Source organism: Penicillium coprophilum, assembly GCF_028826855.1.
Source record: "Penicillium coprophilum strain IBT 35676 chromosome Unknown utg000002l_segment0_segment0, whole genome shotgun sequence".
In the NCBI taxonomy this organism is placed as follows: Eukaryota; Fungi; Ascomycota; class Eurotiomycetes; order Eurotiales; family Aspergillaceae; genus Penicillium; species Penicillium coprophilum.
Window position 1 is genome coordinate 997,173 of NW_026622721.1, and position 27,180 is coordinate 1,024,352.

Below are 27,180 nucleotides of genomic sequence, written 5' to 3' on the forward strand. Positions count from 1 at the left end.
TAGATATACGTAAAGACGCCAGAAATATATAAACAGGCAGCAGGAGTGACTACTCTCGTACGTTTAGATTGGGATATGAATATCATGATTGTTTCATAATCTAAGAGAATCTAGACAATGTACGATCAGTAATGCAGCAATATGACTCGATCGGGCACTCAGGGGAATTGTGGAACTGACTACTGTCTTTCCTGACCTTTTCTCCTTCTCTCTACCTCTCTTCTCTATATTATGTACGTTCATCATAAATCCAATTATGTCAGACTATGATTGGCAAATATAGCTCTATTCCCCAAAGAAGGCGACGTGGGTATGCTATACATAATGGTGACATAAAAACTACCACTTGAGCGGGGCTGCCTAGGTGGTATTCTCTGAGGGATTATTGATAGCCTTTGAAGGTAAAATAGTGAGAGAACAATACATATATGAAGATCGTAGCTTAATTTTGAAAGGTCTACATTATACATAGTCCAGACAGCCCACCGCTATGCTGAGAGCCTGAATTCTATACCATAGACACACTCACCCATGACATAGCCGCTTCATTACGTTGGCAGGACAGGCTTTGCTTTTCGGATTATGAATATCTTAGAGGAATTTGCAATGCCACACAATAGTGAGGCGAGTTTGAAGACGAAGAAGAACCCCATTAAGGTCCACTACTGTTCTGATTAGTATTGATTGGTCATACAATTGATTGTATGCAGGGATTTTTGAGAGATTCACCTTGGTGTTGAAGTTAAAGAAGATTCGACCTGCAAGAGGCTGCAAGCAAGCACTGTTATGCAAATTCGAATGGGTTCTCTTACCAATAAGCTAGTTTCAAAAACACTTACCTAGCCATTTGATACGAACTGCCATACCATCCTATATCACTAAGAGAATGAAACTCCGTGGTCATCCTAGGTATTGTCTTGTCGAGTGTGAGAACAGATTCAGGGGAGAAGGGTAAATGAGAGCTCACAGTTGAAATAATGGACGTGTCCAGCATAACCAAAAAGCAGACCAAGGTAACCCCAGAAAGCACGAATATAAGCTTGAGACCGGTGAGATATTCTCGTTCGCCATTTTTCGGCCAAGAATCCTCGTCCAGATTTTTCTTCTCGATGTCTTCTGGACAACATGAATCTCCAGGGGCACCGTCTTTGGATGTAGGTTGAAATTCCGGAATGTGATTTTAGTCGATGCACCCACATTCTCTACCGCATGTCACTCACGGAAGACCCATCGTGGAATCGTGGACATATACCACATATCCTCGACGTTCTGAGATCAATTGAACAATGTGCATTTCTTTACGAGTCGGTACCATCAGCCATTGGAATGGAGACCGTGGGAGTGACATGTACACCCAAGCAGCAGAAATTCCGAGAGCTACGAAAGCTCTGTGGCGGAGGAAATTTGAAGAGACTAGTACAGTTCCGCCCACTATGAAAGATCACCATTCGAATAACAGTACTCTTCAAACAGATGAAGGCATTTTTGATCTACTAAGATGGCTGGTTTACAGACATTTTTCACTGGGGCGAACCTTTTCCTGTCGACACCTAAAATGGGGAGGGGGACGATTTTGACGAGAAATTTAGAAGAGGAATTTCAACAAGTAGAGCTTGTCTCAAGATGACGTTTATTGATGTGTTGATCTCCTGCTCCATGAACCGGAGAACGCAGATGGTTCCCTTGCCCAGTCATGCCCTTATGACTCGGTCAAAGGCTAGTGTTTATCTGCCCGGCCCTTCAGGAAACCATAACTGATCGCCGGGCTATAGCAGGTAGAATCGAGGGCTAATGTCATGTTGAATTGAAATGGATTCCAGAAAGAGAATGCACCCAACTTGCCTTTGCTTGTTTCCTGCTTTCTTGGCATTCTGAAGTCTTCAAATAGAATATATGACCGGACTTGGTACTCATCTGGCAGGTCCATCTTCGGGATCCGAACAATCGACAGCCTTGAAGCCCACACTTTTGTATGTTTATGCAGTGACAATCCTCGGGGGTACTGTCGACCCGGAGTTAGCTTCTCTTAAGTCCTATGGCCGGTAGGAAGTATGGGGCTAGTTTTGATACTTAAGTTATCCTGTGCTGCCAGCAGACGTGTTGCACGTTTTTGATCGACCAGAAGCCAGAGTCTCTTTCTTCTCTTTTCCTTTTCTCATGTTCCCTAAGCCACGCACAGAATACCCAGTCATTATGCGTGTCCTTCTTACCGGCGGCACAGGCAAGACCTCAGTACGCTTGGCCCGCTTTCTTCAAAATGAGAACATTCCCTTTTTGCTGGCCTCTCGTCGGGGCCCCTCCGCAGCCCCTTCCGGCATGCCAGCTGTCAAGTTTGACTGGCTGGACCAGTCCACCTGGAAGGAGCCCTTTCAATACCGATTTTCTGGGGGCGGAACCATCTCAGCCATCTATCTCATGGAGCCTCTGGTCGACGAGCCCTGGAAGCCCATGAATGAGTTTATTGACTAGGCACACAAGGAGCATGGCGTGAGAAGGTTTGTATTGGTGGGGGGTAGCTCCACTGAACTGTCGCACCCGGGCATGGGGATGGTGTGGCAGCACTTCCTGGACACTAGATTTGACTACTGTGTGCTTCGGCCCAGTTGGTTTATAGGTGTGTACCTGACTTTGAAATTGCTTTGATAGTCTTTCGGTGCGCTAGCTGACTATGAATTCACCTCGGTCGATAGAAAATCTATCCGATGAAGCTCCAAGTATTGTCATCCGTGATCACAACAAAATCTTTTCGGCCTGCGGCGATGGGAGAATTCCCTTTGTGAGTGCCATTGATATCGCCGCGGTTGCATTCAGGGCCATTACCGACCTCCAGTCACACAATTGTGACTACCGCGTCCTAGGACCAGAGTTGCTGACCTACGACGAGGTAGCCGAGAGACTGTCTGCCGCGCTGGGGCGTCCTATTGAGCATGTGAAGCTGTCTGGAGACCAGCGGTACGAAGCTTTGGTCAGCTTTGGAGTCTCTGACTACTATGCTCGGCTCCTGACTCGCCTGGAGACTGCGGCATCAACTGGATTTGAAACTCGCATGAACGATGACGTAGAGAGGGTGACTGGACGGGCCCCCAGGAGCTTTGATCTTTTTGCGCACGAGAACAGAGAGGCATGGAACTCAGTCAGTGAATGAAGGAACTTGGAGGCTGGGATTACTTGCAATATGAATGAGAATCGATTTCCCCCTCGTAAAGATTGTGTAAGATGTTGAACTAATGTAGATAGAGTTATACTACATGTGTACTTAGTATAGATTTCTTGCAACAATATTGATACTATTGAAGTAATCTCAGTAAGCTCTCGCTGGGGCTAGAATGTTAGCGTTCCGCAAAGCCCATTAGTGGGGTCCTATGCCTAAAAAGGGGGTTCAACTCCTATGTTTGTACTGTTTAGGGCCCTTTTAGGGCCTATTAGCCCAGGCCTATGGGCTCATCGGTGGGCCCGGGTTGGGCCTTGGGCTTTGTGGGCTCTACGGAGGCCCAAGCTAGATATACCAACACCTTGAAACAATTAGTCAAATTTTTATCTTGGGGGCACGATCCTCACATCTTCACTTAATGACGGCCTGCAGCGTGAGCAAGGGGGAGGTACTCACATGGCTGCGCCTGACACTCGTATCTCTGTGGTTGTTGAAAGGCACCAATATAATAGGATTGGCTGATTGAGGTTGCATCTGATAGGCACAGCAGATTCATCAGGCATTGGCAACGAGGATCTCGAGGTTGCTCAATGCAAGATATTGTATTTGGCACCATTCCAAAGGACTGGGCCATTGTCGCATGCTTCGTGCGCATCGCCTGGCGCAGAAGCTTCACATAGAGGATCATCAATATGATAGAAGAGCCCCCAAAAGACTGCTGAAAAGAGTAGTCTTGTACCTTTATATCGGAACTCTGTAGTATCTAAACATAATTAAAGAATTGAATAGTCCGGCATGCTGCAACATGACTGGATCGGGTACTTTGGGGAATTGTGGGACTCTTCTCCGGCACCTTCTCGTCTTCTCTACCTCTCTACCTCCCTTCTACATATAACCTGCATTCATCATAAATTCGGCTATGAGCCATCGGCTTGGCAAGTATATATCCATCCCCCAAAGAAGGCGAGATGGCTGCATTGAGTGTCGTCGCAAAAAAGTCAAGGTAAAGAGCCTATTTTTTGTCATTGAACATTGCTAATAAAACAACTAGTGTGATCTGAACAAACCCATCTGCTCGCGCTGCACCAGGTTTCCAAAGGAGTGCAAATATGATATCAATATCATCAACCAGAATGTAATCACGCAAACAAGGTCAAATGGGGCGAATCGTTGCAATGAGAGTGCCAACGAGAGCCTGAAGCCTATCGCTCACCAACCTGTCCTAAATCTATCACCATTTCTGCCGTCAAGAGAATCTCAATTTTTCATGCACATCTTTAGCACCGAAACTGCCCCGCGGCTGTTTCCCGCAGCCCCAGCGCTCTTCCTGCAAAGAATTATTACAAGTTCCCTCGAGACACCCCATCTTCTCTATGCTCTCCTCGCATGTGCATGCAGTCACCACAGCAGACTTGTCCAAGATACAGGACCAAATTCAAGAATGTCCTGCTTGAGGTTTACGAACTTGTCAATTTCCAGTCTGCGCTCAGCGCTCAATGAAACGAGTGCAACACTGACAGCTGAGACTGTCACGACCGCAATGGCTCTGTGCACTAATGATGTGTGCAATGGAAATATGCAGACTTGGCGGACTCATCTTGGTGGGGTAATGCGTATTTTGAGGGCGTTTCTAGATAAACAAGGAACACTGCCCATTGCTGATCCCTACATTCAGTGCTTGGTCAAATGGTTCACAACGATTGATGTTCTCGCGGGACTATCGGGACTCAGTACTAGTGGTGTGATGAGCTCTGATACAGGACTACTTGATAGGTTTCTTGATCCGTTGAACCCGCATGTTGACGATATATGTGGATACTCCTTGAAGTTGGCTCCGCTGCTCGCACGTCTGTCTCAATTGGTACAACGCCGTTATTGTACTAAGCCTGGAAGGCAACAAGACGTTTTGGCAGAAGCTCGAAGACTCGAGATTGGGATTCTCTCCCTTGTTGACTGCAATGTTTCTAGTGGAGACTCATTTGAGCTGCAGAGTACACATTTTGCCTTTGTACACTCTGCCTTATTACACATCCATCGGCGAATCCAAACACTCCCAAAAAGCCATGCGAAAGTGAAAGAGGATATCAAAAAAATTATCGCTGCGGTGGAACAAATCACCCCATTTTCTTCTGCAAATATATTGATCCTTTGGCCCATGTTCAGTGTTGGTTGTGAAACCGATGATAGCAAGGAACGCGAGTTTATCCACAGACGAATGGGCAAGATGCAAAGCCTTGGGATGGGAAACTTTACAAGAGCCCGAGAACTACTGAACAAATTTTGGGCATCAGAAACATCCTTGCCCTGGGACGTGTATTTTGCCAATCTTGGATTGGAATTGGTCCTATTCTAGGCGATCGGAGTGTGCTCAGCAGGCCAGTGGCAGCTTGTCATACTCATCATACATGAACTGTCTCAAAGTGTTTAATCCATCAACTATCACCCGGTTATCCTGAACGTAGCCCAGTCTCACATATCCGCGGAAGTCCACCCCACCCCCGAAGCACTGGCTTCCAGGTACCAGCATCACCCCGGTCATTTCCTGAAGTCGCTGACAAAACACGACATCGTTAATTGCCCGCCCTTCCCTGTCAACAAATTTGATAAACGCAGTCGTTCCGGCTTTAGGCTTTGTCCATTTCATAGCCCAACTATGCTCTTCGATGAATGCCTCGAGGATCTCGAGGTTCTGCCGAGACAGGCAAAGATTGCGCTGCAGCAAGTTATCCACGCATGGGATGGATAAAGCATGAGCTGCCACACTATCATCGATTTGACCAACCGAGATAAGGGTGTAATCACGAGCAGAGGCACAGGCTTCGATAATCTCAGGATTCGGCGAGGCAATCCACCCCAATCGGATCCCGGCCAAGCTGAAAGCTTTGGACATTGAACCGGTTGCAATGACATTTTCATACCCAAATTCAAGGATTGACGGGGGAGCTTCTTGACTCAAGTCAAGAGAATGGAACAGAGGTCGGTATACCTCATCAGAATGAATCAAGATACCATGCTCACGTGCCACAGCAACGATTCTTTGCAATTCATCACGACGAAGAATCGCCCCAGTGGGATTCTGTGGATTACTAAAGACTCCAATTAGTAAATATTTAGTCAATAAGTTATCAAACGCGATAGATACTTCAAAATGATCATCCTCGTGTTCGGTCTAATCAAAGATCTCAACTTCCCCAAATCCATGCCCCATCCAGTTCCCTCATCCGACCGCCATAAACTAACCTCCGCTCCGAAAGACTCAGGAACAGAGTATAATTGCTGATAGGTCGGATACTGACAAATAACATGATCATCCGGCCCGATATGAGTATAAAGCGCTAAGAAATTTGCCTGGATGGCACCGTTCGTGACGAGAACTCGATCTGCAGAGACGGGGCTCGCTTCAGAAGATTCAGATCGGGAATACAAGCTCGCGATGTTAGTCCTCAACGCCTCGGATCCACGGATCGCGCCGTAGACTTGCTTCTGTGTGAAGTCTACGAGATCCTTTTTTGGGGATAGGGCTAGCAGGTCGTTGAGTGAGATGGATGCGCAGCACGTTTCAGCTAGATTGTGCTTTGCACTGGTTTCGTAAAGGTCCATCCACTTTTGCATGTTAGTTTCTGTGTAACCAGGGGCTGGTTAGTAGAGTGGGATTGAGGGTTGCTTACTTGCTCCACAGCGAACGCGCTGATTCGGACCATTTTGAGCTGGGCTTGGTAATGCAAAGAAGGGAGTTCGGGAGATGAAAGAAGCAAACAGCATTTCAAAACTCGGATGATGGATTTTGAGGATGATATGTACATTTGTAACTTGTATCATTAGAGAGTAGATATGGAGGATGTGATTGGCTGGATCGCATACATGGCCGAATTAGGGAATATGGGGGCCTGGTCCACCGGAGCATGAAGTCAGTCATTTGCAGAAGATTTCTGTCCCAAGTGGAACATCATGTTGCGCAGGGATTGGTCAGGTCGGTTCCGTTGCCTAGTGGGATACTTGACATTGAACGGCAAGCTTGTGTCTGACCCGCCACTGATGGCAGGCTGGATTGCATATTATGATAATACACTAGACCTAAGAAGATATCTGCAAATCAACCTGACTCATGACTGTTCTCTTCCTCCTCCAATATTGTCGAGTAGGGCAGGAACTTGCGATCCTCGATCTGCACTTCTAAGTAGTCAAAGGATGGATTCCGGGGTTCGGAGTCTAGAAGCTCTCGTTTCACATGAGGCCGCCGCGGCTCATCTGACTCTTCTATTTGCAGGAGCTGTGATATGGTACTGCCGGTAAAATGTAGAATCATGCCTATAGTGGCTCCAACAAGCACAGCCCCGGTCATGAAATAGATGAACGCCTGTTACAGCTTAGTAAATCCTACTACCAAGGAGCCACACTGGGAAGACATGAGATATCAGAAATAACTGTCTCACTTCATACCTCTAGTATCACGAGGATACGCAATGGAAGCAGTGCCAGGTATAAGACAAAATGTCCGATGTAGATCAACGGCGATGCGAGGAAGAGAAGGGTCCCCAACAAGTAGGACAGTAATTGAGTTGTTAAGCCAAAAGCAAACGACAGAGGATAAATCAGGATTGATACCCAGCCCATGGTTTTTATGAACGTATGTAGCAAATCAATATATGCACCTTGACTCTGTTATGATATCCAAGTAACACGCGCCGCGGTCCAACTGCCAAGCCCTAAGCCCTATGTTACCGGATTAGGCTTCCGGCGTCATCGGCGTCTACATGTACTTTGACAAAGTAAGTACATCAACGGACTTTGATTACTGCCCACCGCCAATCCGTACGTTGAGCTGGCATCGGAAGTGTCCTCCTTCAGCCCGCCATTGTGAATTAGGTCGACCCTATTTTCTTCCCAACCCCTAGCAAAAACTCGGCCCAAACTCATCACATCTTTCCCCGCCTTCGATGGGCAACAACCCTTCCAAAGGCCCGGTGGGCGACACGCCGTCAGCCCATGCACACCACAGCTCTACAGGCGAGCGCAAAGTCGCTCGTCGATCCTCCCTCAATGCGATCTCTGCCCCCAAAGCCACCGCGGCCGATCCTTCAGCTACAAAGGAGACAGCCGCTGGGCACTCGGCAGGATACCAAGGATCTGTGCAAGAGCGCCTGCAATCCCGAAATGCCCCCGAATCTTCACCTAAGAACATAGAGAAGCCTCCGCCACAGAATGCACGCCGAGTCGAGTCTACCCCTGTCAAGGAGATCCCAATCCGCGACACTTCCAACCCGGTCCAGGTCCCGATCTCGCGCAATGTCCCGGGGCGCGATCCTGTGGCACCATCTGCCCCGCCTCTCAACTCGTACTATAGCGCATCGGCTCATCTACAACGTCCACCGCGCTTGCCATTGCCAATTGGCGATGCCAACACCACCCCTGGATCGCCTGTCGCTGGCCCTGAGGACTCGCATATCCAGTCGCTCCCCGCAGATCGGCTCTTGGATGAACAGATGGACCCGAATACTGCAGCCTCAGGTCATACGACCATTGATGAGGAGGAGTTACTTGATGAGCTCCAGCCATTCACTATCAGCGGCGCCGGAAAGGCCGTTCCGGTAGTTATCGAATGGACAGCGCCTGCTCAGAAGGTATATGTTACTGGAACTTTTGTCAACTGGGAGAAGAAGTTCCGTCTGCACAGAAGGTTGGTTAAGTGCCGATTTGGGATTCGTGAGACTCGACTAACATTCGATAGTGAAAATAATCCGTCTGTTATGTCCACTACTCTGAACCTCCGACCTGGCACGCACCACTTGAAATTCATTGTCGATGGAGAAATGCGCGCTGCGGATAATCTTCCAACCGCTGTCGACTTCACTAATCACCTGGTCAACTACATTGAAATTAGTGCAGATGATGCTCATGATAAGGACTCGACCATTCAGTCAGGAGCTCAAACTCCAAATGCAGTGCCGGATTCCTCTAAGCAGGATCACTCAAGGGATACAGAAGATCATCATCTAGAAAAGGAAGAAAGCGAAGAAGAGGTGGCACCTGGTGATTTCGGTGACGCCATTCCTCAATTCCTTGCCGATTTGGATAAGGAAGAAGAGAGCCCGGCCTATGTCCAGGCTGCCAATGTTATTGGAGACACGCCTACCCCTCCCAGTCTTCCTCTCTTTTTGGGCAAGTCAATTCTCAATGGCACAACTCCGATGAAAGACGATAGCAGTGTTTTGAACTATCCGAACCACACGGTCCTGAACCACCTTGCTACGAGCAGTATCAAGAACGGTGTCCTGGCTACAAGCGTGACAACCAGGTATAAAAGAAAAGTAAGTCACGGCTGTTTACACTTTTCGTGGATAAACTAATCTTTTTCTTCAGTACGTCACGACCATTTTGTACAAACCGACTGGTGATATCACAGAATGAGCTATGTCCAAACATATAGGCCGTTTTCAATTGCATGCATACAATTTTTTACCGAATACTGCCTTGGACATGTTGTGGTCTGTCCCATTTGCAGAGATAAGAAAGATTTACAAGCAATTTTCTGCCTTCTTCAACTCATTGACCCTCGCCAGTTTGCTTCCTGTCTGTCCAGGTGTTCTCGGGTTCTTCGTCCAGGATAGCAACTCGATTCGACTACTAGGTTGCCCTGTCATTGACTACAGCCAACACGCATGAGTGTGCGTTGAACAATGCATCTCGGTGAGGAGATCACCACATATTGCATATTTCTTAGGCGTTATTTTCATGTTGGGTGTTGAGAGATGATCTTGGGTCTTTTAGGGCAAATCATACAGCCTTACAGGCGCTTGGATTTATGCAAGAATATTACAAATGTCTGGAATGTGCACTTGAGATGAGTGATGAATGTTAAATGTTGAATAACGTTTTCCAACCTCATCTAGCCGAATTCAAAGGATATCGGATCTGACTCGCTCAATTCATAACACATGATAGATATATTTTTGGTTCAGCCAGGACATCGCTTGTTATCAATCCCGCCATTTCACAAACACTTCATCTGTGCGGAAGCGCTGGGTACAAGTACTCTCGCTCAAAGGAGTCCGGAATCCAGTCCCATATGCCAGCATACCAGCCTGCGCAATCATAATTCCGTTATCAATGCAGAACCGCTCATCCGTCGCATAAACGCTTCCACCGCGATCGCGTGCCATGATGCCCATCATCTCTTGCAAACGCTCATTCGAGCCAACACCACCAACAATAAGAACCTGCTTCGATCCAACATGTGCCATTGCGCGCTCGGTGATCTCCACAAGCATTGAGAAGACGGTTTCCTGGAGGGAGAAGCAAAGATCTGCGCGTGTGGGCTTGCTTTCCAGTGTCTGGTCCGCGACAGTGGTAGAATCGATGGCTTTCTGCTCATCTTCTCGCGCCTTCTCTTCCCCGCCTAATCCCCACTGCTTAGCGAGGCCATCGATCGCAGCCAGAATACCGGAAAATGAACAATCCATGCCCTTTACGACATACGGTAGATCAACCAGCTGCTTTCCTTGCTTCGCGAGTTGTTCGATGTTATATCCTGGTGCTGGGTCGTTGGATATGTGTAGTGTGCGCGCGAACCGGTCTAGACAGTTTCCTACTGCCATATCGAGAGTCTCACCGAAAATGCGATACCGTTGCGAGCTATATGCAATGACTTGTGTGTTACCGCCAGAAACGTATAGAACGACTGGGTTTGTTGCGCCGGTGATGAGGCGACCCATTTCGATGTCTGGAGAGTCAGATTGTCAGCGTTTTGTTTGAGTTTCAACTTTAGAATGTAGCGTGATATGTCTAAATTACGTACGTCCAACACAGTGGTTCACTCCGACCAGCTCTTTCCCCCAAAGCAGACTCAACATCCGCGCGGCGACCACCACGCTCTGTAGCGGGGCACCCATTCCGGGTCCCTTGGTGAAGCAAATGCAATCCACATCGTCGACGGAAACCTTGGCTTCTTTAAGAGCTTGCTTGACCAGCTTCACAACCCATAATCGGTGATGGCGTGCTGTATCCTTGGGTAAAAAGCCCTCGCCTGGCGGGGAGACATAGGTGTGTCTGATATTGGCGAGGACCTGCGGGGGGCTACCATCCTTAGGGTGCAGCATGATACCAATGCCCAGTTTGTTGGCAGAGCCTTCCATTCCAATTGCGATCATGATGGGCGGTATTTCTCGCAAGGTATGAGAACGTAGTAGATGAAATCCAATAAAATCATTGGCAATGTATGAGAGCTCGGGAGACCTAATTTCGTTATCGTTATCAACTCCTTAAAGCGGCACCCATCGGCTGACCGAACTAATCCCGAGCTACCCTTCTCGACTTTAGTTTGCCATACTCCCGACTCTCTTCTTTCCCCTCTTCTCCATTATTTTCTTCTTCCCTATTTTATCCACTTCGTTGGTTTCTTCATTTTACACCCTCCCCGTCCTCCTCCTTTCCCTCCCAAGGGATCTCTCCCATCATGTCTTCGACAGCCCACTTCGCGGATGCCGAGGGCTTTCAACAACAGTCTGACAACTTCATGTCATGGTTGCAAGCCAGCCCAGGTGTACAGCTCAACCCTAAGCTCAGACTTGCAGACCTTCGAGCAACTGGAGCAGGACGTGGTGTCGGTAAGTGTCCAAAAAAATATATTCTCGAGTCACACAAAAGCAACTATGGGGTGTGCTCAAAGTGTGGATTCCATAATTGTTTTAGCCAGTCTCTAATTTATTGCCTGCGCTCTAGTGGCACAAAGCAACATTCCGGAAGGTGAAGAACTATTCTCGATCCCCCGCGCCATGGTTCTCACCGTGCAGAACTCAGAGCTGAGGACTCTGCTTGGGGAGAATCTAGAAGAGCAGATGGGTCCTTGGCTTTCCCTGATGCTGGTCATGGTATATGAATATTTGCAAGGAGAAAAGTCGAGATGGGCTCCGTATTTCCAAGTCTTGCCTTCTCGTTTTGATACCCTGATGTTTTGGTCGCCTGCTGAGCTGCAGGAGCTGCAGGCTAGCACTATCGTCGAGAAGATTGGTCGGTCAAACGCCGAGGAATCGATTAAGGATTCTATCGCGCCTTTTTTGATAAAGAGGCCAGATCTCTTCCCACCTCCTCCTGGTCTTGCATCTTGGGAGGGCGATGCTGGTGCCGCCGCCCTCATTGAAGTGGGCCATATCATGGGGTCCCTCATTATGGCTTATGCCTTTGACATCGAAAAGGCCGAGGACGATGAGGATGAGGGAGAGGCTAATGATGAGAGCTACATGACTGATGACGAAGAGGAAGAGCAACTTCCTAAGGGTATGGTCCCGCTCGCGGATCTACTCAACGCCGATGCGGACCGGAACAATGTGAGTTTGGACATAGTAATTTTTTTTTCTCGGACCCCAATCCTAATCTGCTTGTATTAGGCCCGCCTCTACCAGGAAGAAGGTGCCCTAGTCATGAAGGCAATCAAGCCAATTCAACAAGGCGAGGAAATTTTCAACGATTACGGAGAGATCCCCCGCGCGGATCTGCTCCGCCGATACGGCTATGTGACCGATAACTACGCTGTTTACGACGTACTCGAGCTATCATTGGAGACCATCTGCCAAGCCGCAGGGCTCGCGAATGCAAGCATCGAGTCCCAACCCCGACTTGAATTCCTCTCGAGCCTCGACATCTTGGAGGATGGCTACGTAATCCCCAGACCTGTCAACACCAACCCGTCTTTGCAAGACATTTTGCCAGCTGAGTTGGTGGTTCTTCTGGCCACACTGTCTCTCTCCCCTGAGGAGTTTCAGCAGCGCGTGTCCAAGGACAAGGCTCCCAGGCCAGTCTTGGACGCCAATGCCACCGCTATTTTGATCAGGGCGCTGCAAAAGCGACAGGCGGAATACGCTACATCACTGGCCTCGGACCTCCAATTTAGGGATTCGCTTTCACCATTGCCTTCAGTTGGTAATGTAGATGAGGGAGCACGTCGAGTACGGATGGCCTTGCAGGTCCGCATTGGCGAGAAGGAGGTGCTGCAGGCTGTCTTGGGCATGCTGCAGCCCGCTACTTCTGGTTCATTGAAACGTTCTGCCAATGGCGATGATGATGAATCACGACAGTACAAGACCCAGAGGGTGTGAAAGCCTTTTGCTCTTGTCTCCATTTACTACGGCCGATATCAGTCTGTTCTACTGAACCCAACAGAACCAAAAAAAGTGCTTCTTGCGAGTGATTAAATTGTTTTAGATTTTCTGAATGTTTTTGAGCCTTTTTCTTTGCCCTCCCATTCGTCGCTTGCATCATAACTTCGGTTATCCATCATACAAAGGTTGCCCGAAATCAGCCAACACCACCGATATTCGGGAGAAAAAGAGATACTATGTACACTAACAAATGCAGACGCGCTCAGCCACGAGTGGCTAGCACCTGCGTCGGATCGAAATGTCGAGAAAGAGATGTGTGAGAAGAGGGTGGGCAGACAAGCGAGAAAACAAAGAAGAGGAATCGGGCATCAAACCAGCAACCTTCGCCGCCCGCGGAAATCATCGAAACATGAGGGAGTACTAAAACTACAAGTGTGGTAAAAAGGTGGAAAGACAAAGAGACGAAGGGATGAGGAAAACAGAGCCACGAAGAAAACGCCCGCCAAATGCTGTGAAAGAGGAAAAAGAGAAAAAAGGGTCGGTCAGGTCTCTGACACCGAGACGGCACTTGGTCCGAGATTCGACCCCGTGGAGCCTTGGTGCTGGCCATTTTGGTCCAGCAGTCGTCGCTGAGCCTGGGCTGCCTGTGCTTGCGCCTGCGCATGAGCCTGGGCAGCCACTGCAGCCTGTTCGCGCGCCTTGGCCATGGTGATAGCTCGGTGCTGCATGATTTGAATGCTGTACGCATCGGTATCATAATCGAACTCCTCGTCGGAATCTTCTTGATCGAACTTGAATCGGTCGGCCTTGAATGGGTCCATGTCGACTTTACGGGCGCCCATGTTTCGACGATCGATCATCAAACGGCCACCACGTCCAACTCGTCGTCGGAAAGATGGCATTCGGTGCGGTTCATCGTGCAGTTCCATGGTGTGCGATGTGAGCTTGTCTCTGGAGAACAGCGGGCTGGTTACGTCTAAAGAAGTATCCATCTCGCCAGATGATTCTGATGATGGAGGAGTGGGCAACTGTGCTGTGAATGCGGGTCGGAAAGCAGCCACATCGAAAGTTCTTTCTGGAGAAGGAGAGAGTGGTGCACGGGTGTGATCCACGTATCCCTCGTTCCACTTGATGTGCTTGGTGATGTTCTGCTTGATATCGCGCAGAATCTCGTTCTCTTTCTCGGCCTGGACATCCTCCAGGAGTTGCAAGTCCTCTGCACCTTGCCCAGCCTTGAGGGGCATGCGCAGTTGAGGAGCATTGGGACGTTGCGGTGGCATATCGAGCACTCTCTTTTTCGGCTGCGAGAGAATGATTAGCATATGCACATACTGAGCGATTACAGTAGCCATGCTTACCTTTTGGTTGATGAGATCCTCATCGTCGTCCTTGATGTTGAGCTTGCGCTTCATCTCCTTGACTTCGCATCGCTGCTTGAAGAGCTGCCGCTCCACAGAGAGCATTTCCCTCCGGGCAACTTCACGCTGCCGCACCAAAGCAACGAGCTCGCGAGCATCTTCCAGCTCTTTGCGAAGACGTCTGAGCTTTTCGGCGCTTTGCGCATCTCTACCACGAGTCTTGCGGATCTGGCGAACCTCGCGTCTACGGAAACAGACAAATGGATCACTGTCATCGGTGTCTTGACCAGTTTCAAACTGCGGAGATCGAAGTTAGTGATTTTGTATGGCCAATGGCATGAAATAATAACGTACCTTGAGTTGCGGTACCAGTGGGTTATTTTGAACAGCCATCCGGCGTGACTTCCAGTGCTCATATATTTCCTTGGCAAAAATTTTCATGGGATCTTCTAATGTGGCATCCATCATGTCTTGCATCTCTGCAAATGACAACACTGGGGGATTGTCAATCGACGCGTATGGCTGCTTAATCTGCGCAGTCTCCTCAAAGAAATTCATGACCTCCTCAAAGATATCCTCTGTGCATCGACCAGCAGATGGATCGCGCTTCTCATTCATGATCTTGAGGAAGACATCATCCTCCTCTGTCATGTTGTACGGGCATCCGCAGCAATCCTCGACGGTCGAGGAGAACCGAATGTACGTCGCAGGTTGCGAGAAGATGGGAGGATAAAGTTCGTCATATTGAAGATTACTGAGAATGGTCTCGGGAGTAGGGATGTGTGCCTCATTTACTTTGCCCTGGGCGGTGGCATTAATTGCGCGTTGCAGGTGAATTTCCTAACACGATCCTAGGTCAGCGCGAGTCATTTTATATTGAGGTGAAAATCTCGTGTCATTTTGGCGATCCCGTCACGTGACTGGGATAGGGATGAGGCTAAAATTAGGACTTACCGATTCCTCGGCTTTTTCGACGCCGGTTTCGATCTGCTGTAGAGAGCCCTGGATGTCATCGTCGATGGCATCGATATCTGACTCCCTGACAACGGGAATAGACGCCTTGGAGGTGAGCTTTTTAGGGCGCGTCCTCCCTAGGCCCCCGTACCGAGTCATAGCGTCGGGACGCGCAATAGGGCAACGACCATGGGCGGGGACGGGGTAAAATGGGAATCAGAAGAAAGGTCTGTTCATGCGCTTTCTCGTAGACGTATTTTTGAGGTGAAATTTGATGGAGGGGAGGAGATATTGACGGCTGAAGATGGGGTGATTCACGGCTGGCGGTTGGGTTGACGTTGTAATGTCAGCCGGCGGTGGCCTGTTTTGGCCGAGTGCACGGCCTCAGGGGCTCGCTTGCCTGTCTGCATCCGGTTAGTGCGGGGCTGGGCGATATCAGATTCCCCGGCCCTTGGCAATAACAACTCTGCTACCTCCTCTTTTGCTATCTTGCTTGATCTGAGTATTCGTATATGCTGTTTCCCTAGTCCTGCGACCTTTACTTGCCACATACCTCCATAACATAAACTGCCACTGCACCTCGTTTTCCTTTCCGACCACCCATCATGGACCAGTCACCCTCCACCAACGAGCCCAACGCTGCTGCGATTTATGATGCACGGAGACGTCGCGGCTCCGTGGGTACTACCCAGCTCTTCGATAACATTGTGTCTACATCCAACTGTACGTTTTCTACGGTCGGATAAGGTGTCAAGACAATGGAACGGGCATGTGACTGACTTTGCGACAACAGTCAACCGGGACGAGGTGGATCGCCTGCGCAAGCGCTTCATGAAGTTGGACAAGGTCGGTTGCGCATGATGAACTCAGAAGATGGTCTGGCATACTAAACAGTCTATAGGATGCCTCTGGTACTATCGACCGTGATGAGTTCCTCTCCCTACCCCAAGTTTCGTCCAACCCGCTCGCTACGAGGTTCGTTGCCCCCTCGGACATCCATACCCACACCCCCACCCACGATCTACATTATATACAGCTAGTCCCTAACACATCTGTTGTATGATAGGATGATCGCCATCTTCGACGAAGACGGTGGCGGTGACGTCGACTTCCAGGAATTCGTGACCGGCCTGTCAGCATTCAGCTCGAAGGGCAACAAGCAAGAGAAACTGCGATTCGCATTCAAGGTGTACGACATTGACCGCGACGGCTATATTTCCAACGGCGAGCTGTTCATCGTGTTGAAGATGATGGTCGGCAATAACCTCAAAGACGTGCAGCTGCAGCAGATTGTCGACAAGACGATCATGGAGGCTGATAAGGATCAGGATGGAAAAATTAGCTTCGAGGAGTTCACGGACATGGTGGAGAACACAGATGTGAGCCTCAGTATGACGCTGAGTATGTTTTGATCCGGTTTTTTTGTTTTGTTGGAGGTCTTCGTGCTGACTATGACCCAGATCAAATATGATTGTCCCTCTCACTGGTTGAATGGTGACATATTCAGTGGATGGTGTTTCTTCATTTCTTGGTGCTCGGCTTTTTCTTTCTTGGTCTCGACATGACATGACTCAATGATCAGCGACGTGTTTGTAGTTTATTTTCTCAAGTCCCAATATGGGAAGGACATATTATGAATCATCTTTCCCACAGCTTTTTTTCTCCTGGTTCTCGTCTTCCAACTCTGAGCTCAGGCACCCAGTGTCAATGCTACCCTGGGAAGCATATACCCCAAAAGCCAAACTATATTAACCAGCATGGTTGGCCGCTTATCCGACCTTGTGATGTCGCTTCGGTTATCTTTTCGATGACCATCTCCGATATTCTGCTTAGATGTCTTTTTTGACGTTTCCCCCATCTCGGCTTTATATAACATTGACAAGTAGACGGCAGAAAGAATGAAGAAGCTTAATTTGTGAAAAGGACTTCTCAGTGTATGACCTGAGAAGTACAGTATCAGCCCCAACCCCTTCCCCTATACATATCCACTCAACAACTCAACAAATCTACCTCATACCCCGGTCCCTACCTCTCAAATCACGTTTCGACAACCCCAAAACAAAGCCGTGACGTTTCAGCCGCATGAGCAACGCCCGTTTCCATCCAGACCAACCCTGATTTCGCACTCCCAAACTAACCTCGGCAAACACCAGTTCCTCTCGAACACCCTTTCCTTCTGGACTGCAGTCTCGTGGACCGGATGACGCCCAACAAGTCGGGTACGGGAGCAGCCACAATGACAATCCTTGTATGTCCAGCACATTGCGCGTGTCGGTGGCGCATCTACGGCTTTTTATTGCCTTAACTTTTTGCAGTCCACGAACTACGCTCCTCATTCTACTAGGCTGTGCTGTCCTAGCTGTTCGCCCAACCCCGGGCTCCCGTCATATCCCTGTCTGCATACATATTTAGTCTGTGCATGTGGCGACGCCGGTATGTATAAAAAGAAACCAAAAGCGTGGAAGGTGAATGGTATACAAAGTATGTATATACTTGTGTATGTGTACTCCACTGTGTGGGTTATGTATGTTGTCGTATCCATGCGAATTGATATCCCCCGAGTATATACATCTGTGACTACGGAGTACTTACTGTGTACATTTGTACATATTTGTATCTCTAACCCACACTATCTACACGCTTCATATCCACCATCCCTCGTCTTGGGGACGTCCGTGCTCCTCGCTGGGCAACCGGACTGGATGAGCATGGTGAGACGGTAATTTCGGAATTCCGAGGCACTGGATTCGCTGAGTCTGCAGTCTGAGATGGAGGTCGTACAAGGCGAGGCACTGATGTGTCGAGGGCATGGTGTTTTATCTTTCTCTTTTAATAGAACCATCTTATTTACAAGGGCAGGGGAGGAATGGAACAGTAACGAGGAGGAATGGAGAAGAAAGGGAACCGTATGAATTTACTCTTGGTCTACTTACCATTTACATAGACATCTGATGTAGGTATCAGTCTGTTTGTGGTGTGTTTCAGCTGGGAGATGACCTAAAGACACCCCTTGTCTGAGCCTTGGTCATGGGGTTGGGAAAGGAGATTTCGGTCCAAGTTTTGTTTAGGGATCATTCTAAGATTAGATATTCAGGTATGTTTTGTCTGACGTGTTTGGATATATAACCCTGAAACAGGGAGTGTCATCGCTCCAGACACGGCTAAAAGGATATATAGTCTCTCGTACGGAGTAATGAACAATCACAATGTATTCCTTTTTCGACTCATTACAAATGTCCACGACCACACCAGTTCCAGCCTCGTGTTTTGTGTTACCGGTCTATTCAACGTGTCGGGCTTCTAGTTGGGGACGATATAATATCGAGAGGCACGGTGATCTAGGAGTTCGATCAACTTACACGCGGATTTCCCGATCTATCCAATGGCCTAATTTATAGGGGGTTTTTTTTGTTTTTCTTTTCTCTGAAGAATTTGATTTCTGTCACATGTCGTACATCCGCAGATTGCATTCTGTTTCGGGGCTTAATTTGATAGATTTAAGGTCTGAAACGTCAGTACATTTACAGGTACTCCATACTCCGTACTCCATACAGAATATATAGGGTTAATGTGTCGAGTGAATCAGAACATATCTTCAGGACCCGGGTCCATGGGGGGAGTAACTAGTGAATGTCCCTTTAACCAGACTGCCGGATCTACTTTATAAGACAATAGGTAACTGGGGGAAAATAGCTTTGTCAGACAATAATTGCTTTTGGTATAGCCGTCAGATCCAATCGGGTATAGCTCCACTATTTGAAATGATTGGATCGACTCTCCGTGAGAATAATCTTATATATTCGCCCTCTATATTAATCTCGGTGCCATATCAGCCTCCAGTACTCCGTACTCCGTGCGCCGTACTGCGTCCTGCGTATGCACCTCTGCGAACTTCCCGGCTAATCTCCCCGGAATGTAGGTATCCCCCTTTTCACCGTGTTTACTTAATTGCCTTTAGGCTTTGGGCTTTTGCTTTTTGGATTTCTTTCCCTTTCGCACATTCTACGCAAGGGGAGAATATTCTGTCTCATGTCAACTCCTTCATTATCAGCCCCGGGCAACATGGACAGTGTTACACACTGAGGGAATGAACAGAGAGAAAGGAAAAAGAAAGGAAAGGTATCCCACCTGACCACGAGAGCTGAACCCCTAAAAAAAAAAGCAGAAAATCAAATAAGACAAAACCAATCTAATAAATCCACTAAAATGACAAAAATCCCTCGGGAGGGAGAGAGGCCAAGAACCATTGCACCGGGTTCCCGATTATACTAAGTGGAGTTTAGGTGTAGATCCTCGATCGCCGATCATATATTATATGGCTTTAGGGCTTTGGATGTTTGATATTTGAGATTTGAGATTTATATTACCCAGAAGCCCTAGTTTCTTCCCCCTTGATCTTTTCCTATATCCACTCTTAGATACCTTTTTTTTATATTAGATTCAATATACTGGATCTATCTACCTGATGACTATTTAATCGGCTTTCGGATCCATCACTCTCTACTCTTATTAATATTCTCTACACCTTACCCTGGTTTCCGAATTCCATTTAATTCCTGTCTTTTCCTTCTTTTTTTTTTTTTTTTTTTTTACCAAATCTTGGGTTTTAATCGTGTTGTTTTGTTTTCTCTATTACTTAAATCTGTGTTGCGGCTGCGTCAGAGGACAAGATTTGAATGTCTACTTGAACCAGGATCACCTCTCATCCTTTCTTTCCCTCCTATCTCGCTCTCCCCCCACCCTCAACAAGGGGAAGACTTCTTTGGGGGAGAAAAATTCCTGGACTCTTCAAAATCATCCAAGCTGGCATCCTACGCAAGCCCGCCGTTGTCCCCCAAGAATTGGGCTGAGCTTGATCTGCACCGATCCTGGGATTGCCTCATGGATGGCAACCAACGTATGAAGCAGAATGAAAGGTCAATGTCTCGGTCTGGAAATGCTGCTCGCAGAGCACCTGGTCGTGCAACCGATCGTTTCGACCCGGCCATACAACCACGTGGAGACCAAACGGGGATGTCGCAACCCCCGGAGCAAGCCCCGATGTCCTACGACTACGGATACACAGGCAGCTCATTTCACGGCGGTCCCCTGCAATCGAATGACTTACCAAACTATCAGCCCCAGGACTTTGTACGGGCCCAGCGACCTCAACAAGCGTCGTCTATTCAACATCAACGACGGCGAGCACCTCAGGACCCAGCATTCTCACCCTATGAGTCTAGCATGTTGTATGGGTTCGGTCAGCCGGGGCCAACCCAAGGCCAATTCGAGGCTGTGCCACAGTACCAGACACGGCAGTCTGCAGCCATTGATGTCTTGTCGAACCAATTCGTTTCACAGTATTTTCCACCAGAGGAATCTGCAGGGTCTGGGGTCGCAGGACTCTCGTCTTTTCTAAATACCCAACTCCAGTCTTATAACCAACCGGGTCCCATGGCACGCCCGAACACCACCCAGTCCTTTTCTGCACCTATCTCTGATTTCACTGTTGGTTCCGGGTCCATGAGCCGATTGGATCAGCCCCAAACAGAGGCCCAACAGTCGGATCAGCCCAGTCTGGAGGAGGCCATTGGACAATACCATCGCATATTGCGTCGTATTTTTGATCAAACGCGGGCCGGAAGATTGGTAGAGGCTGGAGGATCGCTGCTCGAAATTTCCGAGTGGCTTGTGACCAATGCACGGGATCTTGGTAAGATACTGTCCTTATTTTTCTGCCACGTTTGCTTGTTGCTTTTTGGCCCCGTCGGAGAAGACAGAGGAACAAGTGTCCACGGGTTTACTACGAGTGTCCTCGCCTAGTAGCACATATGTCGTACTGCCGACTGGACCCTTCTTTTTCTTGTTCTTTTTGCCCTCGTGCTGTGTCCCCTGATTGTGCAGGCACAAGCATCATCTAATATCTTGTTGGGTCTACATTGCGAGACTAATCTTTATGGTATGAAGGCCTCCTCCATGACGACAGCATCCAGTACTCCGACCGCCTCAAGCTATGGAGCGAGTTCAATATATGTTGGTTGGCCCTCTGTCAAAAACAGAAAGATTTGATGATGGAAGTGATTGCGACAAATCAGCAACCTGTGCATACTAGTCTCATCCGACGAGATCGCATGGAGGCTATGGGAAGGGACCTAATTCAACTTTGCGATCAACTCGAACCCCACGGACTAGTGGATTATCAAATGGGCATATGGGAAGAAGAGATACTATCCGGTGAGTTTGCGCTATATTCCAATACGCCTATATTACCTCCTAATTAAACCAACCCTAGTATTGGGCCAATGCCTTGATCTCATGGACAGTAGACCCGACCTCCACCACATCCCTGTCAGACCAGAAGCCACAACGGTGCCACGACCATGAAACGAGTCCCAAGGAGGCAACAGAAGAGCAAGAGACGAAAAGCATAAAAATACAATTCCCACCGCAATCGTCACATCAATTTGGGCGCACTCCCAAATAAGAAAGACATGATTGATGACGATCGGAGACCATATACGCATCGAGCCAATTTGACCCAAGCGCTGCCGCCACGGGGAGGCTATTGCCTACTAGCGTCGCGCCAACCCGGATGTTGAAATTTGACATCAAGAGGAAACCTGTCACCTCTAGCCTCGTTGGGCATCTTCCGCTTAAAAAGTTCAACCTCCTTCCATCTTCGGTCGAGTTCCCGTTCCCCTCTCCTTCAGAGGGTCGATCATTTGCTGGCTCTATCTTGGCCAGCGCTTGATCTTGCCAATTTCAACTGATCGCCTATTTAACTCTTAGTGGGGTAACTCCACGGCCACTATCACTATCACTATCACAATCTTCCTCTTGACCATACCCTAGTGACGAATTTGACGAGTTGTACATAGTCTGGTTTTTGATCGCTGAGTGGTTGTCTTTGACTTGTGTCATCATTTCCTATCTCTTTCTTGTATTGAATTGATCCGAGCTGGCTTTGCATTGGGGCGTGGGAAAAATGGCTAAGGAGATCTGGCGCAAAAATGGAATGAGACCTTTGTGTTCTCACTTTGGCATTGGGCTTAGGCTTGGGGTTTAACGTCGTTCCAACTCATTTCTCTTTGGTCTGGTGAGTAGTCAACGCTACTTATTTCTTGGATATGTGACATCAAAGCTTCATCTTGGCTTTTGACCTTTTGAATTGCTATCTTACTAGCATACCTTCCCAAAATATAGTGAGATCACAGACGGATCGATCTACTTGATATCAAGAATCAAACATATTCACTATTCAGTCTTGTGATGCTTGGGGTTGTAGCGAGCTACATCTAGAGTAGGATTTGCAGTGTTTCTTCAAAATGTAGGTTGTAGAGCCCAATCGCTTAATATATGCCCCAATCGGTGTTGAATAGTCAGTTATCATGTTCACGGGTGCTACTACCACATCTTTTCTATCAAATTGGAATCCAATAAATCGTTCCGGTCAAGTGTAGTTAGCCTCGACCTGCTTAACATCCGTTTGCGTATCTTTTCCCGTGCCATTTTCCAGCAAGTGAAAGATTCCCAAGAGAATAACATCAACTCCATTACTCGCGATCCAAGTGTGCATACTTGTTATAATGCATTCCAAATATTAGAACCATGGGCCTTGGAATGGACTTAAACGCTGATCTAATCAATCAATTCAAATTCAATGTAAACCTTGGAATTGATGCCCCATATGCATTGAGAGTACAGGATATAAAACAAGCCGCGAACTCGGGGTGCCGTGGTTGGTGGAATAATACAATATTGAAACAAAAAGGAAAAAGAAAATATTCGAGTGATCTCGCTGGCCACTCTAACGCTTGACCCAGGTAGGCATCTTGCGGGCCTTGACGTGACCAGGCTTCTTCCTCTCGACACGACGGGCGTCGACTGTGATAGCACCGGCTATAAAGAAAATTGAAGTTAGTAACCGTGTCAAGAATGGAATGAGACATAATATTGGAAGTAGGAACATACCCTTCCTCAAAATCGGCTTCAACCCAGGCTCATGCAACAGCAAAGCCCGGCCAAGAGCCAACGTAATCGCCTCGGCCTGGCCAGTAACACCACCTCCCCGCACTGTAATCCAAGCGTTATACTTATCCAATCGCTGTGTACACCTCAGCGCCCAAAGCGCACTCTCACGATCATGAACCCGCTTAAACACCTCTACCAGACTCTTCCCGTTAACCAGCACCTCACCCTCACCCTCGACAAGCTGTACAACAGCCGAAGACTCCTTCCTCTTTCCCTTCCCACGAGCACGGCCATGCTCATCCACCGTTTTCGGCACATTCGCTACAGCATATGGATTGCCAGGACGCAAGAATGCGGCGAGAGCATCGCGCACCTCAACTGGGACCATTTCGGGCTGGATGCGGTTCAACCGCTGCAGGATCTTGACGAGGGACTTGTATTTCTTCATGGGCACGGGCTCGCCCACGTAATCGCGGAATTGAGGGAGCTTGAACCACGCCATGCGTGGAGCCTCGCTGGTAGCGACTATAGGGAGCGAGGCATACTTGGCTTGCAGAGCTTCCAGCTGTAGGACGTGGTCGATGAACCGCGGGCTGCCGGAGAAGTAGGAAGGGGAGGATGGGATGATGCGGGCGGGCTTTTGGGAGAAGGAGCCAAAGTTGATTTCTGGGGCTGCGGCGGCGGGGACGGATTCGGCTTCCGTTGCGTAGGTGCGCGTGCGGAGGGTGTTGAGGGTTGTTCGGGAGACTTGGGTTGAGGGTTTTGTGAGGGTTGAGGTTAGGCGGAGGGATTGCATCGCCTGTGTGAGGCTGTTGGGTTTGTGCCACGCCATGACTGGTGGAATTGGCGGGGAATTCGGGGCTGGAACACGGCTCTGAGGTCCTAGATGGAGGCCGTTGATGGTCTCCGAGTGTCATGTTTTTTGTCGGGTCATGTGACCCGGCAAGATCAGTTCCTCCGAACACCGAAGTCGTCCCGCAAGCACAAAATTCTTGCTCGCCCCTCTCCTTTCTCTTCTTCTTCTTTTTTTTTCTCATCTTCCACACTTCACATTCAAGATGGCATTTGGAAAGCTCTACGGTCTGCCCGTATGTTTCTATTGATCTCTATTGCATTGATCGTGTCTCTAACATTTTCTAGGACAACGGTCGCACCATCTCCGTCCTGGTCGCTGCTAAGCACAACGACCTTGACTTGGAGCTGGTTAACACCCAGGCCAACTCTACTGCCGAGTTCAACTCCAGCGCTGAGTACCTCAAGATCAACCCCACTGGCAAGATCCCCGCCTTCGAGGGTGCCAATGGTTTCACTCTCTCCGAGGTCATTGCCATTGCCGTCTATGGTATGTGACGACTTTCCCCCCTCTTCCACACATTTCATCACACAACTCGGTCCATTTTTACGCCTCTATTCTTTATGATGAGATACCATTAGTTATCCCTGTCAGAACTGTAACTGTTGAGAAAAAAACAACTCTGAAAATTTTTTGGCTACCCCGCTCTGCGGGAAAATTTGGACTCGACTTGCCCCTTTTGAAATGGACACATTGTGCCGTTGGCACCTATGCTTGTTCCATTGTTGGACCCAATTGAGTCTCAAAGCAACCTGACTAACACGTCCTGTCTATAGTCACCTCCCAGAACGAGAAGACCACCCTTCTCGGTAAGACCAAGCAGGACTACGCTTCCATCCTCCGCTGGATGTCCTTCGCCAACACTGAGGTCCTCCCCAAGCTCGCTGCCTGGTACCGTCCTTTGATGGGTCTCGATGCCTACAACAAGAAGACCACCGATGAGGCCGCCAAGACTGCCCTCAAGGCCCTCGGTGCCTTCGAGACTCACCTCACTGCCAACACCTACCTGGTTGGTGAGCGTATCACCCTGGCTGATATCTTCGCTGTCTCTCTCCTCACTCGCCCCTTCGCCACCGTCCTTGACAAGACCTGGCGCGAGGCCAACCCCGCCACCACCCGGTGGTACAACACCATCATCAACCAGGATTCCTTCAAGGCTGTCGTCCCCAGCCCCAAGTTCGCTGAGGAGGTGATCAAGTACGTCGCCCCCAAGAAGGAGCCCAAGCCCAAGGCCGCTGCCGCTGCCCCCGCTGAGGCCCCCGCCGCCGAGGCCCCCAAGCCCAAGCACCCCCTTGAGGCTCTTGGCAAGCCCACTCTCATCCTTGATGACTGGAAGCGCAAGTTCTCCAACGAGGACGTCCGCACCGTTGCCATGCCCTGGTTCTGGGAGCACTTCAAGGCCGATGAGTACTCTCTCTGGAAGGTCAACTACAAGTACAACAACGAGCTCAAGCTCACCTTCATGGCCAACAACTTGATTGCTGGCTTCCAGACCCGTCTTGAGGCTTCCCGCAAGTACCTCTTCGGTGCTCAGTCCGTCTACGGCGAGAACTACAACTGTGTTGTCTACGGTGCCTTCATGACCCGCGGTCAGGAGTGGGAGCCCGCCTTCACTGTCGGCCCCGACTACGAGGGTTACGAGTTCACCAAGCTCGACCCCTCCAACGAGGCTGACCGCAAGCTCGTCGAGGACATGTGGGCCCAGGATGTCCCCGTCACCGTTAACGGCGAGGTCAAGGAGTGGACCGACGGCCACGTCTTCAAATAAGCGTGTTCGCCCCGATCCACCTTCCCTTTCTCCTATAAAATTTCATCCCCCAATACCCCGATGGACGTGCTGTGCTAAAAGACACCGTACGCCTCACGTCCATTCTCTTCTTTCCTCTGCCTGAAATTCTTTGGGATTATCCAAATATCTTGACCTATGGTCTTATGTGTTGATGTTGAATCACGGTTATGAATACGTTGCGACGTGGAATGATGATCGACTGAGTTGGTTTGGGTTTTGCTAGTATGACAATCCCAGCCGGCCAGGTCGCTGCTAGTTTAGATCTAGCAATGAAAGAACAGAGAAAGTCCTCTGATTTCTTGAGTCACATTTTTTTTCCTGTGTATTTGTAAATTGTCTGATGTGTCGTAGAAATTTGTATTGGGCTACTCAGCTTGCTCTTGAACTGTGCGGTCTTGCCAGTAGATATTTCCCATCCCCAATACCGCCTTCCTAAAACGCATGGTGTCCATGGATATAGCCCTAAGATAGTACGCGAAGCTGCTTTTTCACGGCCAAGTTGCCTTATTCCTCATCCCTAGCCCTCTTAGACTCATACTTGTAAGACATATTACGGCCGTCTTACCAGCCGTATAGCGTCGTTTTGACCAGCCGAATATCACATTGAGTTTGACCAAGTATATCAACCTTCGGCCTTGGGGCTTTGGGTCTTTGATCAAGGGAACTGTACAGTAAAGAACTATACTAAGCATGTATATGATGGGAGATCTTCTATTGATGATCTGATACGTACTAAGTATGAAATTGTCAATTTCCTGCTCTCAAAGTATCTAGCAGGAGGTCTGTGACTGTTATCTATGGCCTTGATAAAGGCTGTAGCACCAATTTTGACGACATTGTACATAGAAGAATTGTCGGCACGGGCTAAGCATATTTTCTTTTCTGTCTCTTCCTAGAAGATCGAGGGAAGGGAAGCTTCTGGAAAGAAGACTTCTAGAAAGACTACGTAAGGCCGCATAAGCGGCCGACGATTTTTGTCTCTATAGAACTCCTAATCCAAAGGGAATTCTTGATGATTGAATTCTGTGTGT

General features: G+C 48.7%; 13 protein-coding genes across 13 annotated transcripts; 7 read left to right on the forward strand and 6 right to left on the reverse strand.

The window, feature by feature from the left end:
* Window positions 1-2,193: 2,193 nt before the first annotated feature.
* Window positions 2,194-3,145, forward strand: N7500_001780 (uncharacterized protein; the record flags this gene model as incomplete). Its single annotated transcript, XM_056672926.1, has 3 exons — window positions 2,194-2,456; window positions 2,517-2,614; window positions 2,691-3,145. The coding sequence occupies 3 exons, from the start codon at window positions 2,194-2,196 to the stop codon at window positions 3,143-3,145; spliced, it is 816 nt and encodes a 271-aa protein (XP_056536445.1).
* Window positions 3,146-4,592: 1,447 nt separating this feature from the next.
* On the forward strand, window positions 4,593-5,504 carry N7500_001781 (transcription factor domain-containing protein; the record flags this gene model as incomplete). Its single annotated transcript, XM_056672927.1, has 1 exon — window positions 4,593-5,504. One exon carries the CDS (start codon window positions 4,593-4,595, stop codon window positions 5,502-5,504), a length of 912 nt encoding a protein of 303 aa, XP_056536446.1.
* A 15-nt stretch (window positions 5,505-5,519) lies between these two features.
* Window positions 5,520-6,852, reverse strand: N7500_001782 (putative aminotransferase; the record flags this gene model as incomplete). The annotated part of the gene is made up of 3 exons (XM_056672928.1): window positions 5,520-6,237; window positions 6,294-6,754; window positions 6,820-6,852. 3 exons carry the CDS (start codon window positions 6,850-6,852, stop codon window positions 5,520-5,522), a joined length of 1,212 nt encoding a protein of 403 aa, XP_056536447.1.
* Window positions 6,853-7,244: 392 nt separating this feature from the next.
* N7500_001783 (uncharacterized protein) lies at window positions 7,245-7,765 on the reverse strand (the record flags this gene model as incomplete). The annotated part of the gene is made up of 2 exons (XM_056672929.1): window positions 7,245-7,508; window positions 7,592-7,765. The coding sequence occupies 2 exons, from the start codon at window positions 7,763-7,765 to the stop codon at window positions 7,245-7,247; spliced, it is 438 nt and encodes a 145-aa protein (XP_056536448.1).
* Window positions 7,766-8,088: 323 nt separating this feature from the next.
* N7500_001784 (putative Snf1 kinase complex beta-subunit Gal83) lies at window positions 8,089-9,559 on the forward strand (the record flags this gene model as incomplete). The annotated part of the gene is made up of 3 exons (XM_056672930.1): window positions 8,089-8,828; window positions 8,880-9,459; window positions 9,512-9,559. The coding sequence occupies 3 exons, from the start codon at window positions 8,089-8,091 to the stop codon at window positions 9,557-9,559; spliced, it is 1,368 nt and encodes a 455-aa protein (XP_056536449.1).
* Window positions 9,560-10,128: 569 nt separating this feature from the next.
* On the reverse strand, window positions 10,129-11,298 carry kae1 (O-sialoglycoprotein endopeptidase; the record flags this gene model as incomplete). Its single annotated transcript, XM_056672931.1, has 2 exons — window positions 10,129-10,871; window positions 10,947-11,298. 2 exons carry the CDS (start codon window positions 11,296-11,298, stop codon window positions 10,129-10,131), a joined length of 1,095 nt encoding a protein of 364 aa, XP_056536450.1.
* Window positions 11,299-11,603: 305 nt separating this feature from the next.
* N7500_001786 (ribosomal lysine N-methyltransferase) lies at window positions 11,604-13,242 on the forward strand (the record flags this gene model as incomplete). The annotated part of the gene is made up of 3 exons (XM_056672932.1): window positions 11,604-11,754; window positions 11,870-12,474; window positions 12,535-13,242. 3 exons carry the CDS (start codon window positions 11,604-11,606, stop codon window positions 13,240-13,242), a joined length of 1,464 nt encoding a protein of 487 aa, XP_056536451.1.
* Window positions 13,243-13,787: 545 nt separating this feature from the next.
* Window positions 13,788-15,716, reverse strand: N7500_001787 (uncharacterized protein; the record flags this gene model as incomplete). The annotated part of the gene is made up of 4 exons (XM_056672933.1): window positions 13,788-14,546; window positions 14,604-14,900; window positions 14,958-15,443; window positions 15,558-15,716. The coding sequence occupies 4 exons, from the start codon at window positions 15,714-15,716 to the stop codon at window positions 13,788-13,790; spliced, it is 1,701 nt and encodes a 566-aa protein (XP_056536452.1).
* Window positions 15,717-15,871: 155 nt separating this feature from the next.
* On the reverse strand, window positions 15,872-16,161 carry N7500_001788 (uncharacterized protein; the record flags this gene model as incomplete). The annotated part of the gene is made up of 2 exons (XM_056672934.1): window positions 15,872-16,045; window positions 16,111-16,161. 2 exons carry the CDS (start codon window positions 16,159-16,161, stop codon window positions 15,872-15,874), a joined length of 225 nt encoding a protein of 74 aa, XP_056536453.1.
* Window position 16,162: 1 nt separating this feature from the next.
* On the forward strand, window positions 16,163-17,028 carry cnaB (calcineurin regulatory subunit B; the record flags this gene model as incomplete). The annotated part of the gene is made up of 5 exons (XM_056672935.1): window positions 16,163-16,280; window positions 16,351-16,403; window positions 16,459-16,532; window positions 16,624-16,958; window positions 17,018-17,028. The coding sequence occupies 5 exons, from the start codon at window positions 16,163-16,165 to the stop codon at window positions 17,026-17,028; spliced, it is 591 nt and encodes a 196-aa protein (XP_056536454.1).
* A 3,410-nt stretch (window positions 17,029-20,438) lies between these two features.
* N7500_001790 (uncharacterized protein) lies at window positions 20,439-21,920 on the forward strand (the record flags this gene model as incomplete). The annotated part of the gene is made up of 3 exons (XM_056672936.1): window positions 20,439-21,249; window positions 21,504-21,770; window positions 21,829-21,920. The coding sequence occupies 3 exons, from the start codon at window positions 20,439-20,441 to the stop codon at window positions 21,918-21,920; spliced, it is 1,170 nt and encodes a 389-aa protein (XP_056536455.1).
* A 1,423-nt stretch (window positions 21,921-23,343) lies between these two features.
* Window positions 23,344-24,339, reverse strand: N7500_001791 (mitochondrial 37S ribosomal protein uS9m; the record flags this gene model as incomplete). Its single annotated transcript, XM_056672937.1, has 2 exons — window positions 23,344-23,435; window positions 23,508-24,339. The coding sequence occupies 2 exons, from the start codon at window positions 24,337-24,339 to the stop codon at window positions 23,344-23,346; spliced, it is 924 nt and encodes a 307-aa protein (XP_056536456.1).
* A 226-nt stretch (window positions 24,340-24,565) lies between these two features.
* On the forward strand, window positions 24,566-26,128 carry N7500_001792 (putative translation elongation factor eEF-1 subunit gamma; the record flags this gene model as incomplete). The annotated part of the gene is made up of 3 exons (XM_056672938.1): window positions 24,566-24,595; window positions 24,648-24,849; window positions 25,137-26,128. The coding sequence occupies 3 exons, from the start codon at window positions 24,566-24,568 to the stop codon at window positions 26,126-26,128; spliced, it is 1,224 nt and encodes a 407-aa protein (XP_056536457.1).
* Between the last annotated feature and the right edge of the window lie 1,052 nt (window positions 26,129-27,180).